The sequence below is a fragment of the Amblyraja radiata genome, chromosome 4, assembly GCF_010909765.2.
Source record: "Amblyraja radiata isolate CabotCenter1 chromosome 4, sAmbRad1.1.pri, whole genome shotgun sequence".
NCBI lineage: Eukaryota > Metazoa > Chordata > Chondrichthyes > Rajiformes > Rajidae > Amblyraja > Amblyraja radiata.
This window is the reverse complement of record NC_045959.1, coordinates 11,333,803-11,351,499: the sequence shown is the minus strand read 5'-3', so window position 1 is coordinate 11,351,499 and position 17,697 is coordinate 11,333,803. Positions and strand designations below refer to the sequence as shown.

General features: G+C 42.7%; 1 protein-coding gene across 2 annotated transcripts in view; it reads right to left on the bottom strand.

Annotated features, from left to right (window-relative positions):
• Positions 1 to 16,435, bottom strand: part of grhl2 (grainyhead like transcription factor 2) — a 150,712-nt gene extending 134,277 nt beyond the window's left edge. The window contains exon 1 of one of the 2 annotated variants that reach the window (XM_033018952.1): positions 16,155 to 16,435. In XM_033018952.1, coding sequence (XP_032874843.1) covers positions 16,155 to 16,174 — 20 coding nt within the window. In that variant the 5' untranslated portion in view covers positions 16,175 to 16,435. The remainder of the gene's footprint in view (positions 1 to 16,154) is intronic. The other variant, XM_033018951.1, reaches the window with a different exon arrangement.
• Positions 16,436 to 17,697: the final 1,262 nt, after the last annotated feature.

Sequence of the window (17,697 nt, the reverse complement as noted above, 5' to 3'; positions counted from 1 at the left end):
GTGGTTAAAACCGTCAAGAGGCGTGCCAATCAGAAACCTTGGCTAACTGGGGAAGTTTGTTCTCTACTGAGAGTCCGGAATGCTGCATTCAAATCTGGGGACAACGCAGCATACAAACTGGCAGGGAGTAACCTATCCCGGGGGATCAGGGAAGCGAAGAGGCGGTATGTACAAAAACTTAATAGCCACTTCACAAATGACAAAGACACACGTCGCTTGTGGCAGGGATTTCATACCATCACTGACTACAAGCCCCCCCCCCCCCCCCCCCCCGCTGCGGATATGCCAAAACGAGCCCTCTCTACCAGATGAACTGAACGAGTTTTACGCATGGTTAAAAATACCACCCAGCGACCAGTCACTCAGGCTGTCCACAGCCGGAGTTAGAAAGGCCTTTGCCAGCATCAATCCACGCAAAGCTGCAGGGCCAGATAACATCCCTTGATGCGTTTTAAGGGATTGTGCTGAGCAACTAAAAGATGTCTTTACAGACATTTTTAACATCTCACTCAGCCAGGCAGTAGTGCCCAACTGTCTCAAAAGTGCCACCATCGTTCCTGTCCCGAAGAAACCAAACCCAGCCTGTCTCAATGACTTTTGTCCAGTGGCTCTCACACCCATATTAATGAGGTGTTTTGAGCGGCTGGTTATGCAGCATATTAAAAATAGTCTCCCTGTCGACCTAGACACACTGCAGTTTGCTTATAGAGCCAACTGGTCCACAGAGGATGCAGTCTCCACAACACTCAACCTCGCACTGTCACATCTCGACCGGAAGAATACCTATGCCAGGATCCTCTTTATAGACTTCAGCTCCGCTTTTAATACAATCATCCCACAGCAGCTGGTGGAGAAGCTGAAGCTGTTAAAGGTGGATACTGGCACGTGCAACTGGGTCCTTAACTTTTTATCACAACGGCAGCAGACAGTCAGGGTGGGCAGTCGGACATCAAGAACCATCGCTGTGAGCACTGGCTCGCCCCAAGGCTGTGTCCTAAGCCCCCTGCTGTTTAGTCTGCTTACACATGACTGTACTGCTAGACTCAGTAACAACTATATAAACAAGTTCGCTGATGACACAACAGTGGTGGGTCTCATCAGCGACAATAATGAGTCGGCGTACAGGATGGAGGTGGAGCTGCTCACAGGATGGTGCAGATCCCACAACCTCACTCTTAATGTGGAAAAGACTAAGGAAATGGTGATCGACTTCAGGAGGGCTAGAAAACAACATCACACACCGCTGCATATTGATGGAGCTGCTGTGGAGAGGGTCAGCAGTGTGAAGTTCCTAGGACTCCACCTGGTGTATGACCCAACCTCTACAACCAACACCACAGCAGTGATCAAAAGAGCTCAGCAGCGGCTCCACCCTCTCCGGAGACTAAGGAAAGCAGGTCTCCCTACTGCTCATCTAAGGACCTTCTACAGGGGCACCATCGAAAGCATAATGACCTACGGTATCACTTCCTGGTTTGGGAGCTGCAAGGCTTACGAACAATATCAACTCAACAGGATAGTGAAGACAGCCAGCAGGATCATTGGTGCTCCACTCCCTTTCCTGTTGGAGATCTACAAGAAGCGGAGCATCAGTAGAGCCATCTCCATCGTCAAGGACCCCTACCACCCATCACACCACATCTTCTCCATTCTGCCATCTGGGAAGAGGTACAGGAGCATCAGCTGCAAAACCAGCAGGATGCTCCACAGCTTCTTCCCACAGGCAATAAGACTGATTAACGGACTGTGTCCCCTCCCCAAATATCGTTCACCAACACATTCAACCTCGCCCATACTTTGACAGTTAGGCACCTGTCAAAGTAAAACCACTGTCGGTCGGAATGTCTGTTTTTATTCTATTGTAAATTTTAGGCCTACTTTCTGTTTTTAGACATGGTAATTTTAATTTGTTTTTAAAGCTATGTATTTATCCTTTTTTACTAACTACACTGAATGGAAACTGATCGAGCAACGTTTTTTCATTTCCTCTGTGTATGCAAGTACTCAGTGAAAATGATATTAAAGAAATACTGAATACTGAATTCCTCTTGTTAGTTAGGAATATCCGAATGAAAATAAACTGTTTTTCTTTCATTCAATGAAAAAGGATGGAGTACATATGGCTCATGGGAATAAATAAACTAGGCAGGATTGTGAAGACCGCCAGCAGGATTATTGGTGCTCCACTCCCTTTCTTGCTGGACATATACAGGAAGAGATGTATCAACAGAGCCATCTCCATCATCAAAGACCCCTACCACCCATCGCATCACATATTCTCCATCCTGCCATCTGGGAAGAGGTACAGGAGCATTAGCTGCAAAACCAGCAGGATGCTCCTCAGCTTCTTCCCGCAGGCTATAAGACGGTTAAACGGACTTTGCCCCTTGCCAAAGAATCGCGCACCAACCACCAACCTGGACAGAGCCACTGTCGTGCCGCTGCCGATCGGAACGCCTGTTGATATTTAGTTGAGAGTAGTGTTAAACTTGTTCATGATATATGTATTTTGATTTCTATTTATTTTTTACTGCACACTGAATGGACACTGGTTTGAGTAACGTTTTTTTGTTTCCTCTGGGTATGTGAGTACTCAGGAAAATAACAATAAAGATATACAATACAATACAATACAAATCCAATACCTGTCTTCAATTCAGAAAATGTACAAAACAAAGGGAAACGCAAGGTTAAAACAGAAAAAAAGAGAATACATGTTAGGTTACTGCTGAAAAAGTCCTAACATATGAGATATACAAGATCTGTAAAGAGGAACTAAACTGCAAGGGATGGGTCTGTAGAAAACGTGACCTGACTGGGCCAGTGAGCTATGAGCTCTGTCACAATAGCGGCAATCAAATAGGAGAGAATGCTTAGAGCTGGAATGCAAAAACAAGGGAATACAAGTCTGGAGAAGGTTGCAGGAACATTTTTGTTTTTACGCAGGCTGCAACATCTGTAATCCATTCCCTGCAGGTGATCTAAACAGAATCAAACTGTTTTTAAATGAATTGTACCGGATTTTTTAAAGATAATAAGCTTCAAGACATTTAAGGCAAAACAGTGGCCTCCTTCTGTGTTATACATTCTACAAAATAAAACAAACAAAAGCATCCATTTACAAAGCACCGTTTAGGAATGTAGGAACATCTAATAAAACAGTCAATTATTTGATCAGTCTTGCAAAGATGACAATTTGTATACTGCAAGATCCCAGAACAATAACATTATGTCAATCTGTTGAGCATATTTTGATTCAGGGATAAAATTACCCAGGACACTAGTGATTATGCCTCTGAATTTCTATCAAATTGTTCACTTTGGTCTGCTATGATCGCGTTGAAGAGCAGAAACCACAAGTTTACCAGATCATCTAAAAAAAATGTTATTCACTTAGAATGCTCTCGGTATCTTCTATGCCCCAGGCTAGATTCTGTGTTCAGATCTTGGAGCTTTCGCAATTGGACTCAAATGCAAGGCTGTGTATGTTGAACCATTGCTGGCTCTTTAAGATAAGATGAAGCCACAAAAGGATTTTAAGATATTTAAATGTATAACAGCACATCAGAGCAATTCATTGAATTATTGACCCGTCTATAGATGGGAGGGGAGGCCTTCAAGCAAGATTGTAGGGTGGACAAAGGCATGAATGGGAGGCCAGGTTTGAGGTTGGCTACGTGGCAAAGGTCAAAATGGGCTCTTTGAGATTAAAAGGTTTGTAGCAGATCTATTACAACCATGAAAATAGAGGATTTGAATTTTTTTAATTCCAGACTTGTCAAACTCCTACTAAATAAATAGTGGCTGTTAAAGAATGGTGAGTTTCAATTATATTACAGTGGATAATTTGTTCTTTTATTGTAAGCCGTCGACTTGCTTTACCTGTACCTATAGGAAGGAACTGCAGATGTTGGTTTAAACCGAAGATAGACACAAAAAGCTGGAGTAACTCAGTGGGACAGGCTGCATCTCTGGAGAGAAGGTATGGGTGAAGTTTCCCTTTCCTTCTCTCCAGATGTTGCCTGTCCCACTGAGTTATCTATGTCTACAGACATCTAGCAGCCATGCTCACTGCATTATAAGCATAACCATGGCCAGCACTTTAAAAACCTGACTTCAAATGTATTAATTGCCTATAATGTCAGTTCATCACCTTTCTCTGAAGATGCTAACTCACACTGTGGCACAGTTCCTCAGCTATAGTCTACACTCTACCAGTTTGCTTAGTAGGTTTATTGTGTATCTGGCCCATTCAGCTCCCTTTGCTAATAAGGGAGTGCAGCGTAGGTTTACACGGTTAATTCCCGGGATGGCGGGATTGTCATATGCTGAGAGAATGGAGCAGCTGGGCTTGTAAACTCTGAAGTTTAGAAGGATGAGAGGGATTCTTATTGAAACATATAAGATTGTTAAGTGTTTGGAAACGCTAGAGGCAGGAAACATGTTCCCGATGTTGGGGGAGTCCAGAACCAGGGGCCACAGTTTAAGAATAAGGGGTAAGCCATTTAGAACGGAGACGAGGAAACACTTTTTCCTCACAGAGAGTTGTGAGTGTGGAAGTCTCTGCCTCAGAGGGCGGTTGGTGGAGACCGGTTCTCTGGATACTTTCAGGAGAGAGCTAGATAGGGCTCTTAAAGATAGCGGAGTCAGGGGATATGGGGAGAAGGCAGGAATGGGGGACTGATTGGGGATGATCAGCCCTGATCACTTTGAATGGCTGTGCTGGCTCAAGGGGCTGAATGGCCTACTCCTGCACCTATTGCCAAAACAATTTCTTCATTGCTGTTCTCTTACTTATTTCCCTGTAAATTATTCTCTCTTCCACACCTCCGTGGATGTTCCTGCCACACACCCACACCAAGGGTAACTTATAGAAGGCAATTAACACATCATCTTTCTGATGTGGGAAGAAATCACAGAACCTGGAAGGAACCCATCCAGAAAGAGAGAGAAGGCGCAAACAAGACCGGAGATCAAGATAAAATTGGGAAAGCTTGAGCTTTGATGCAGTGGCACTACCAGTTTTGGCACCATGTCATCTCACGGGCAGATTTGAAACAGCTCACCAGGGATAAGTTTCTCCCAATTTATTTCCCTCTCTGACAAAAGAATCATCACCCTAAGAGTGGTAGGGTGGCAATGTCAATTAACATATTCTAACTTGTTGATCATTATCCAGTAAGCATTACCAATCAGCAAGTAACAAACACCAAGGATACGAGAGGGCACGTTATAACCATATAACAATTACAGCACGGAAACAGGCCATCTCGGCCCTTCAAGTCCGTGCCGAACACTTAATTTCCACTAGTCCCATCTACCTGCACTCAGACCATAACCCTCCATTCCTTTCCCGTCCATATACCTATCCAATTTATTTTTAAATGATAAAATCGAACCTGCCTCCACCACTTCCACTGGAAGCTCATTCCACACAGCTACCACTCTCTGAGTAAAGAAGTTCCCCCTCATGTTACCCCTAAACTTTTGTCCCTTAATTCTCAAGTCATGTCCTCTTGTTTGAATCTTCCCTACTCTAAATGGGAAAAGCTTGTCCACGTCAACTCTGTCTATCCCTCTCATCATTTTAAAGACCTCTATCAAGTCCCCCCTTAAACTTCTGAGCTCCAAACAATAAAGACCTAACTTATTCAACCTTTCTCTGTAACTTAGTTGCTGAAACCCAGGCAACATTCTAGTAAATCTCCTCTGTACTCTCTCTATTTTGTTGACATCCTTCCTATAATTAGGTGATTATTCCTATATAATTTCTATATATAGCTGAACTTACTCTAATCCGAGAGACAACTAGACTTCAGTTGCTGGAATCTGTAAGCACAAACAACTTGCTGGAGGAACACAATAGGTTGAGCGGCATCAGTGGAGGGAAATGGACAGTCGGTAGCTGAGGTCAGGACCCTTCATCTAGACTGAGGAGGCCAATCCTTTCCATCGCTACTTTTCTACCTACTTAATTGTTGTACTCGTGTATGGTCTTATTGTACTCGTGCATGATATGATTTGACTGGATAGCATGCAAAAAAAATGTTTTCACTGTAGCTCAGTACACGTGGCAATAATAAACCAACACCAATACACATAGTAGCAGGCAAACATAGAAACATAGAAAATAGGTGCAGGAGTAGGCCATTCGGCCCTTCGAGCCTGCACCGCCATTCAATATGATCATGGCTGATCATCCAACTCAGTATCCCGTACCTGCCTTCTCCCAATACCCCCTGATCCCCTTAGTCACAAGGGCCACATCTAACTCCCTCTTAAATATAGCCAGTGAACTGGCTTCAACTACCTTCTGTGACAGAGAATTCCACAGATTCACCACTCTGTGTAAAAAATGATTTTCTCATCTCGGTCCTAAAAGACTTCCCTCTTATCCTTAAACTGTGACCCCTTGTTCTGGACTTCCCCAACATCGGGAACAATCTTCGTGCATCTAGCCTGTCCAACCCCTTAAGAATTTTGTAAGTTTCTATAAGATCCCCCCTCAATCTTCTAAATTCTAGCAAGTACAAGCCGAGTCTATCCAGTATTTCTTCATATGAAAGTCCTGCCATCCCAGGAATCAGTCTGGTGAACCTTCTCTGTACTCCCTCTATGGCAAGAATGCCTTTCCTCAGATTAGGAGACCAAAACTGTATGCAATACTCCAGGTGTGGTCCCACCAAGACCCTGTACAACTGCAGTAGAACTGCAACTGCAGAATAATCATCAAGTGTGTCCAAATAAAATAATTTTGGAAAAGTTATTTACTCAGTTTTACAGTAATGAAACTTTGACTGTAAAGTCATACAAGACCTTTGAAAGCCATCTCCCTGGATGAATTGAAGGATAAAGGGCTTCAAACACTGCCTTTATAAATCACATGAGAATATGGGACACACCTAGTCATAATGGAGTTTTCACAAATGGTTCTCTCGAATGACAGTGGTAAATAACCCCACCAGAATTTCAGCCCTCGGGTACTTGCACAAAGCATTTTGATGGGATAAATGACCCTTTCCTGACCTTGACATTATGACCCCCAATGAAAGGATGTCTGGACAAAAATCCATACACTCACAAAATTCCATTTGCAAGTGAAAGCCTAGAACATAGAACAGTACAAGAACAGACCCTTCAGCCCACAATGTCACTGCCGAATATGACAGCAAATTAAATTAATCTCTTCTCCCTGCACGTGATCCATATCCCTCAATTTCCCTGTGTAGCCACGACCATGCCTAGCAGAGCAGTCCGAGCATCTACCACTCTCTGTGTGAACAATGTGACCCAAAAATATTCTTTAAACTTTCCCTCTCTGACCTTAAAGCTTTGATATTTCCACCTGGAAAATAGGGTCTGACAGCCTACTCTATCTACATCTCACATAATTTTATATACTTTCCAATCATTCCAAGTTTGTCCAACCTTATAGCTAATATCCTCTTAAGGGCCTGTCCCACGAGCATGCGACCTGCATGCTGCAAGCGCGACCAAACCGGAAGTGGGGGCCGCGTGGAGGTCGAGTGAGTGACGTGAAGTTCGAGCGAAGTCCGCGGGAAGTTCGCGTGTGACGTACGGTGTCAAGACGCTGCGTACGTCGTCGAGACGCTGCGAACGCCCGTCGAGGCGGTGCGTACAACTTCGAGGCAGTTGCGGGCCGGCAGGCCGTTGCCGCGCGGAATTTTTGAACACGGTCAGTTTTTCGGAGCCCCGCGCAATGTCAGGACCAGCTCCGCTCAACTCCATACGGCTCCGGTGATCAAAGCGGGACCGGCCCAGCGAGGCCGTACGGCTCAAGCGACCACGTTAGGTCGCGCTTGTCGCATGGAGTCACATGCTCGTGGGACAGGCCCTTTATCCAGGCAACATTCTGGTAAACCTCTTCTGCACACTTTCCAAAGCCTCCACATCCTTCCTGTAAAGATGCAACCAGAACAGCATACAAACACCAAATGCAGCCTTTTAAAACTGCAACATGATTTCCTGGCTCATATACTCAATGCCTCAAACGATGAAGGCAAGCATGCGATATGCCTATTCAGGCACTAACGGTTCACTGCACCAACAAAATATGCAACCCAAAAATAAATTGATTAGGAAAATGGGAAACAAAATTAGGAATAATACTTTTTAAGGGGAAAGATTTAAGCAGGTTACGTGACATCGAAAATGTGAATATTTTCGTATTACATGGTCATTCCAAGGCACCAATAAACAAAGGGAAACAGCATATTTTGCCATTTTACTGCACAATGATTTTTATAATAGAACCTACGTGATATCTCTCAATCTCTTGCCATGACCTTGGAGTAAAGTTGAGGGACCCTTCCCCATCACCAAATATAAACAGTATTTTACAGACATGATAAAATAATTCAACATTATTTGGAAGAAGGCACAAATGAAAAATATAACAACAAAAGTATTGGTTGGGTGCATAACTAAATTTTGATAACTGTCATCTCAATGACCACAGATGCTTAATTGAAGTGAAGCCATAAACAAAACTACTGCCAAGAATAAATTAAAAAGCCTCAGGAAATGCAGCATATCACAGTTCGGAACCCAGTTCAGATCATTCCTGGCAACAATTCAGTCAAAATACCAATTAAACAAATAACCAGCTCCTTATCCCTCTTAATGGTATAACTCAGTCACTAAGATCATCCACATTTTAAAAATCTCCTCATTTCCCTCTTAAATGTTCTTTAGAAACTAAATGTATTTTTATTATTTCCGTAATAACCTGCATGAATCCTGTAACCAAGCAAATATCTGAAAATCAGATCATGACATACATTTATCAATTCTATTACCATCTCTGCATTGCACCAATCCTTCTATCCCTTCTTCAATATCATTTTACAGATCAAATATTTACTCTAAAAACTAAACCACAGCTAGGTTGCCAACTGAATATTTCAAAATAAATTATTTTTTTAATGAAAGTTTCTACATATGGCGCAAATCTCCACACCATTCGATCTTCTTCAGGTTTTTGCCTCATTACAGGAATTCAAATTTTAAAAAGCCTCCGCGATGTTCAGTTCCATTTATTGGTGCAAGTTTGCAGACTTTGACCACTAGGCACATAACCAAGAGAAATGCCATGCTCAACCAATATTTGCATCAATGTACTTGTATGAGAGTTGACTAGGTTGGTGCATACACGAGAAGTGGACATCATGCCAAAGGGGCATGCCATCCCACTCTACCATAGTCACTGATCACATTAGGTTCGGCACAGTGGTGCAGCTGTAGAGTTGCTGCCTTACAACAAATGCAGCGCTGGAGACCTGGGTTCGATCCTGACTACGGGTGCTGTCTGTACGGAGTTTGTACATTCTCCCCGTGATCTGCGTGGGTTTTCTCTGAGATCTTCGGTTTCCTCCCACACTCAAAAGACGCGCAGGTATGTAGGTTAATTGCCTTGGGAAATGAAAAAATTGTCCCAAGCGAGTATAGGATAGTGTTAATGTGTGGGGATCGCTGGTCGGCGCGGACCCGGTGGGCTGAAAGGGCCTATTTCTGCGCTATATCTCTAAACTAAAAAAATAGTCTGTAATACTGTACGTGTAGGCTTAACACGCCCCTTTAAAAGCACCTAATTTAAATTCCTACGCACTCCCCTATCATTAGATAAGCAGCATTCTGAGCCAAATTCTACATTAACTGACACTGGAAAGTTGAGGCAACACTTTGACCAAGCTTCAGTTGAGATCTGCTAATTTAGCACAGGTTGCATTCCCAGTCTGTATATTTACCACACTAGTTATATGGGGTCCTAAGAAAGATTTCGGGCCAAAACGTTGCCTATTTCCTTCGCTCCATAGATGCTGCTGCTGCACCCGCTGAGTATCTCCAGCACTTTTGTCTATCTCCTAACAGACTAATGAGTAAAGAACATGGCTGGTCCATTTCTTAGATCTAAGGCTTAACTTTGTATGTAATTAGTTGCTCTCAACTGTGCAATTATTGGAAGATTAGCAATACCAACACCCATGGATGTTTATGTATGCTGGACAGGAAGGAGAAACATGTCACAGTACCATTCTTCAAAAAGATAGCCTTGAAAATCGAAGAACAAATTGCTGAATCCTAATCCAGCCAAAGAATATTGTTTCATACTATGAATATGGTGAGGGTGGTCATTAAACTCACAAATCACCTATTTAGAAATATTTCAGTCTTTCCCTGACAGCTTAGTTTAGAAGGATGAGGAGGGGGGTTCTTATAGAAACATATAAGATTATAAAAGGACTGGGCAAGCTAGATGCAGGAAAAATGTTCCCAATGTTGGGCATCCAGAACCAGGGGCCACAGTCTTAGAATAAAGGGGAGGTCATTTAAGACTGAGTTGAGAAAAATAAACTTTTTCACGCAGAGAGTTGTGAATTTATGGAATTCCCTGCCAAGTCACTGGATGGATTTAAGAGAGAGTTAGAGCTCTAGGGGCTAGTGTAGTCAAGGGATATGGGGAGAAGGCAGGCACGGGTTATTGATAGGGGACGATCAGCCATGATCATATTGAATGGCGGTGCTGGCTCGAAGGGCCGAATGGCCTCCTCCTGCACCTATTTTCTATGTTTCTATGTAGCTCACAATTGTTTCCCAAATAATTCCAGCAGTTTACCGCTACACCATTAATTGGAAATCTGCTCCATAATGAAACTATGACAACTCCCAAAGTCTGTCCCAATTTTACTTTTGGACGAGAACATAGCGATATTCTTTCCCCCCCCATTTATTGAAATTTAAAATAACACGGAAAAGATAAATCTGTAAAGTAACTATTCCTCTGGTTACATGTTATATTAACTCAAGCATCTCTCATTTTCAGCCTTTTACCTTATTATTTCATCAGGCCCCCTGGCTCTTCACTGTCATCTACATCACTTAAATGTCCCATCTGTATCTTTATGAACAAATCTAGAGACTGTACCAAGGCATTATTTACTTTGAAGATGATAAAAGTGTATTCTACTCTTCAGGTTATACAGTCCAAGATTTTGTTTTAGCTTTGTTGACTGCCACTCCCCGTTGACTGAGCATGTTCAGCGTTCAGTCACTAAAGCTCATCGTTCGCTTAATGTCTTATATAGATATTTACTCACTCATGACGTGTCCATGTGCAGTACATTACAATTACCACCCTTGTGCCCTGATGCAATTTTCACATCAGTCATACATGGAATTAGATCATTTCCCTCGTTTAACTCCCTCTTTAGCATTTAAAATAAGTTGTCACAAGAACAACCCTGACTTGTTAATAAAAATTAAAAATGCTGGAAAACTCAGCAGGTCAGGCAGAATTTGTGGAAAAAATGAGAAAAACAGTCAATGCTTGATTTCAGATTTCCAACATGTGCTATTTTTCTGATGCTCACTTACTGGTCAATCCTGAAGCAGCCTTTACCAGCCTTTCATATTTTGGCCACAATCCCCTTCACCCTCAACGCTACCCTTATCCAGCAATCTCTCACACAATCCCATTCCTCCAGGGCTCTGGCTGTGAAGCTCTTTACCACACACGTGACCAAATCTCCAAACCCCCTGCTAGACACTTATTTGATCCATGGCTCCACAGCTAATCTCCTCGCTAGAATTTAGAAGATTGAGGGGGGATCTTATAGAAACTTACAAAATTCTTAAGGGGTTGGACAGGCTAGATGCAGGAAGATTGTTCCCGATGTTGGGGAAGTCCAGGACAAGGGGTCACAGTTTAAGGATAAAAGGGAAATCCTTTGGGACCGAGATGAGAAAAACATTTTTCACACAGAGAGTGGTGAATCTCTGGAACTCTGCCACAGAAGGTAGTTGAGGCCAGTTCATTGGCTATATTTAAGAGGGAGTTAGATGTGGCCCTTGTGGCTAAAGGGATCAGGGGGTATGGAGAGAAGGCAGGTACAGGATACCGAGTTGGATGATCAGCCATGATCATATTGAATGGCGGTGCAGGCTCGAAGGGCCGAATGGCCTACTCCTGCACCTATTTTCTATGTTTCTAGGTTTTCAATCTTCAGTACCATTCTATCTGCCCCCAAACAAATCCCGTGACCCCCAACTGCAAACCTGCATCCAACAACCACAATCAATTTAGATAATACTCCGCCCCTCCCCTACCCCGAGCATGTCCCGTGTCTCCACCACCATCCCAAGCACATATCCTGATCCCAGAGTTCAAATAATGAAGAGAAATCTCTCTGCCACCATATACACACTCCTACAACTGTTAGTGGACCCCACCAGCATTCCTTCCTTAATCCCTTCAGCCCGTTTTCAAACATAGGCAACAGATTTTACTTCCCAAAAATGTATAATATCCATTCAGTTTCACCAAAAAGTCCTTATCCAAAACAATATTTAGCATTGCTCTGTATCATTAATCTTGTATTCCCATATGGGCATATTAGAATTCTTTGGCAAATGCCATTCAGTCAGGTTACTAATAGTAGACATGGATTGTAAATCTCAATTTTCTCCTTGCATTAAAGACATTTTTAATGGCCAGTGTAAGAAATTATTCTTGCTTACATGGGATACAATTCTTCTCCAGCTTCTACGTTACAAATAACAAAGATTCAAGCAAAGCTCATTTGTGATACCATTTACAGTCAAATTGCAAATTCAATAAACACACATTATGATGTAGGATTCTAAATACCAAAGCTAATTGGTGTAATCTTCATTTGAGCGTAACTATTTTTTCAGCAATACGACTCACTTAAATGTTTTTAAAACCAAGCTGGAAACAAGTTGTTACTCCCTCCCATTGAATTAGTTGCAAGACTTATCCTAAACCATTCTCACTACAAAGGTGGTACATGCTCCTTTCCAGTATACATCCTCGTTTATCAATATAACACGCCACTACTCAAACTATTTTGGATTGCATGACCAAAATTCCCAGCAAAGGAACAATGGGAATCATACTTCAATGCAATTGCTTTTGGTAGAACATTTGGAATGTTCCAAACGGCACCAAAATATGGTGACATACAGTATGTGTGTTGTGCTAAAGAATGTCATTGTTCAGTGTACACGTGACAATAAAGAACCATCGTTCCAATTATCTCCCTAAACTGCATAAATGTTAATTGTTTAAGCAAAGGCCCAATTAACAAGTTCACATTTACTATTATTCTCCAAATTTACTCTGCCTTCTGATGGTTCATAATTAAAAAAATACAATTGTTAAAACACAAAACATTTGTTTATAAAGAAAGGTAAATGGTTATTTATGGCTCATACATTATTACCTCTCTAATTGTTGTCAGACTCATAGCAACATGCTGACTTAAGGCTTGATCTGCAATTGTTCTGAGGAAAGACATTCTTGCCATAGAGGGAGTACAAAGAAGGTACACCAGACTGATTCCTGGGATGTCAGGACTTTCATATGAAGAAAGACTGGATAGACTTGGCTTGTACTCGCTAGAATTTAGAAGATTGAGGGGGTATCTTATAGAAACTTACAAAATTCTTAAGGGGTTGGACAGGCTAGATGCAGGAAGATTGTTTCCGATGTTGGGGAAGTCCAGAACAAGGGGTCACAGTTTAAGGATAAGAGGGAAATCTTTTAGGACCGAGATGAGAAAAACATTTTTTACACAGAGAGTGGTGAATCTCTGGAATTCTCTGCCACAGAAGGTAGTTGAGGCCTGTTCATTGGCTATATTTAAGAGGGAGTTAGATGTGGCTCTTGTGGCTAAAAGGATCAGGGGGTATGGAGAGAAGGCAGGTACAGGATACTGAGTTGGATGATCAGCCATGATCATATTGAATGGCGGTGCAGGCTCAAAGGGCCGAATGGCCTACTCCTGCACCTATTTTCTATGTTCTAATGTACTGTAAAAACAGATATAACTGGAAATACTCAGCAGATTTGGCAGCATGTGCGGGAAGAGGTTATGTTTCAGGTCAATGACGTTTCAAGAATCAGTAAAGCTATTTACACCATTGCCAAAACGGAAAACAAATATGAAGTTGTGGACATAATTCTCAGAAAAATAAATATCAATTCCAAATGTTGGTCTGAAACATCAAATCTGTTTCTCGCTCCATTATCTGTAGATTATATCCAGCATTGTAAGTTTTTACTTCATAACTTCAGCAATGACAGTATACCAATCGATGGTGGCCAATGCCATCTTCATCACTGTCGTGTGCTGGGGTAGCAGGGCAAAGCCCGCGAACGGCAACAGAATTAACAAGCTCATCAGGAAGACTGGCTCTGTCCTGGGGGTGGAGTTGGATTCACTGGAGATAGTCTTGGAGGGGAGGATGCTCCTCAAACTGCAGAACAACTTGGACAATACAGCTCACCCCCTCCATGACACACTGGTCAACCTGAAGTGCACCTTCAGCAACAGATTGGTTCTACCAAGATGCAGCACAGATCACCCACAGGAGGTTCATTTCCCCTGTGGCTATCAAACTATACAACTCCTCTCCCTTCTGTCGTGGGGTAGACCGATTCCCATTCCCCCTCCCCAACCCTTGCACATCCCCAATCCTGGTCTTTCCACTGGTCACTTTAATCGCATGTATCTTGTTGTGTTTTATGGCCAATTTCCCTCCTGGGATAATTCCATTGTAACGTATCATGTTTTTGGATTATTGTTGAAATAATTCCAAAGCAATTAAAATTGGAACGCTAAAAATTCTCGGCAGATCAAACAGCATCCTCTGGGGACAATGAGAGAGTGGACCTTTAACCCGAGTTAATTCCAACACTGTCTACTGCAAACCCAGGTGATGCCACTTTGTTGCAGTATTATGTAATATTGGGTTTTGGGAAACTCCAATGGATTGTTTTGAGGGTCATTGATGCAATTATTGAAGCTTCCTCAAACTAGCAAAGGAGATCCCACGAATATATATATATTTTTTTTAAGTGGATAACAAATTAACACGATAGTAACTAACAAGAGCACCACCCACTCACTCAATATCCCCACCAAAATTAACGCAACTACAAGGGGAAGAAACCTCCTGGTAGTGGTTCTCTATCAAAGTAGTGAGATGTCCTCTAGCCGGTACCTCGAGCGAAGAAGCAACACTTTGCTTGGAACCTTCCTGCTCACGTTATTCTTGTCCACCGACGGTGGTTTTAAAGGGTTAGGAAATTACAAAGGCCTGTTGCTAAGTTGTTTTTTTAAAGTGTTCTACAAAATAATACATAAAGTATACACAGGGTAGAATATTGTCAACCATTGATGGCATGGGTGCAACAAAAGTGCTGTCTCCCTGATGGAAGGGCCAAAGCACCCGTTTCGGGCCGGCAGAAAGATCTCCGGAGCCGACAGCAACCGAGGGCAGGTTTCCTTTGTGTATGGATTTTTTTTTTGGGAGAGACACACACACACACACATTTAGAAATAAAGTAGGAGTTCCCAATTCCTTTACACCACATAGGCGAGGCTGTGTGCTGGAGTCGTCTCTCCTTTCTGATGTTTAAATAAGTTACATACATTGGCAGAGTTTCAATTTGTAACCTGACATCCAGTTTGGGGGAAGAGGGCCAGAGGAAGGGAGAGAAAATACAAGTGTCCGCTCCCGACTGCGACCCAAGCAGGCGGGCATTGGCGTGCAGCCGCCAGTGCCTCCTGTTTTTCCGAGTGAGGGAAAGGGGGCGCGATGTCCGCCGCCACTTGTAGATCAGCTTGGGTGTAGGGACGGCGATCTCCCCCCCGCTAGTAGTGGAAACCCAACCCAGGTAACAGCAGAGAGAGGGGACCCCCGCCAGTACAGCACTTAGCACCGGGGCTACCAACACCTCCTTTACCCCACACCAACCCCCCTCCCCAAACAACAACAGTGGTCTCCAACCCAAAACAAGTTGCATTTGTTATGGTCATGTTGTAGCCCCTGATCCTACTTCAGAAAAATGGCCGATGAAAGGACTGGTGGGTGTTTTGTTGTTGGATATTCATGCCAAGCACCAAGTTTCGTGGATCCGAAAAGGTAAATGTCTGGCATTAACAAAGGACAATCATCATGGCAAAAACTTGTTAGACTGTGTGAGATATGTGGATAAAGACACCGGTTTATCGAGTTTGGGGGGTGGGGGGTGAGAGAGAGAAGACCCATTAAAAGATACAGCAGCCGATAAAGACAGACAGTCAGTCAGAACCAGTAGGTTGACTTACTTGTCCGTCTCCTGTGACATATTTCTCCAGCTCTTCCCGGCTTCTCTTCTCGCGGAACTGGACTTTCAAGTCGGTGCGGTGCGGTGCGGTCTGACTGCAGAACCCGGACTACAGGTAATTCCTCTTTTCGCAGAACCGGTGCGATGAGAACAGCCCTCGATTCACCTGGACTTACATGAGAGACACGGGAGATCAAATCAACGCCCTTTTCCTCCCTCTCTCAACAAAAGTGCATACAATGGTTAGATTGTGGATAGGTGGGTATAGTGATCAAATATAGAGGGCTACCCCAACCCCCCCCCCCAAAAAAAACAAATGATATTTTTACAAGGTGTGTATGAAAATGCAGATTTCAACTGGGTGAGGTGCTGCACGGAAAAAAAGTTACTTTTTTGCAGACTGCGCGCTTTCAGATTCCAGTGGGCGGCACCAGGCGTCGAAACCAGGTAAGTGAGTGGATGAAAGGTGCATTGGTCCGCCTACCTTTAATTAACACAGGGACAGAGAGTGAGAGGTACTGCACCTGAGGGAGTGCGCAGGGTAACTAACCTTGGAGCGAGAGAAAAAAACACGAACAGAGGTGAATGAGCGCGTTTGGAAGACGGAGAGGAGCGTGGATATTGGTAAAGCGGAATAAGAAGTGGGGAAGGAGGACAGTGGCTGGAGGCTGTTGAATTGGCCGTGAAATGTACACGCTGCCGCCAAACGGAGAGAGGACCACGCGATGACAGTGGGGGCACTGGCAGAGGGAGTTGAAGTAATACTTCTTCAACACTAAAATCAAACATCTTCCTAAAAGAAGATATGTATTAAGTGGAGGAAACTAAATGGTTTAAGAGTGAAGTTGGACGAATATGCGACTGCACCTTGTTAGGGGGGATTTCTGGCGACCGCATGCAAAGTGTTTTTTTCCCATTAGGATTAGTGTGTAATTAACAACTATTCAGGCCAACATGAAATATACTGTCAATCATCATCTACTTTGACATCTGTTATTGGCACTGGAATGGAGTCAAATCGGAATAAACCCATTCCATGAACAATTTTCTCGTTTATATTTCCTTAAAACAACGACCTGGAGTCATTTCAAGGGAGTAATCTAATCTCAGGAATCGCATGACAGATTATGAACCACTAGTTTGCTTTCATATTTTATAATGCCACTTGATTCGATTTCCCCTTTGTAATTATTCTCGGGTACTGTACCCATTATTCACATTTCTGATACAAACTAATGCAGCTTCTGATTGTAAACTTAAGATGTATTGTAGGTTATCTAATGCATTTTATTATTTCCACATTCTCAAAATGCCTTATTAAATGTATAAGATAATTATAAGCAGTTGAATAAGGGGTGGGAATTAATAAGCTTTGACTTCTTCCTGCTCCTTTTCGGACACATTTGACTTCATTTATTTATAGATATTGTTTATGACACTTTATATATATTCTTGTTTTGTTTTTTTGTATGCTGTTTCACACTTGCTTTTTATTCTTTTATTCTGTTCGAAATAAACAATTAAATAAATAAATAAATAAAGAT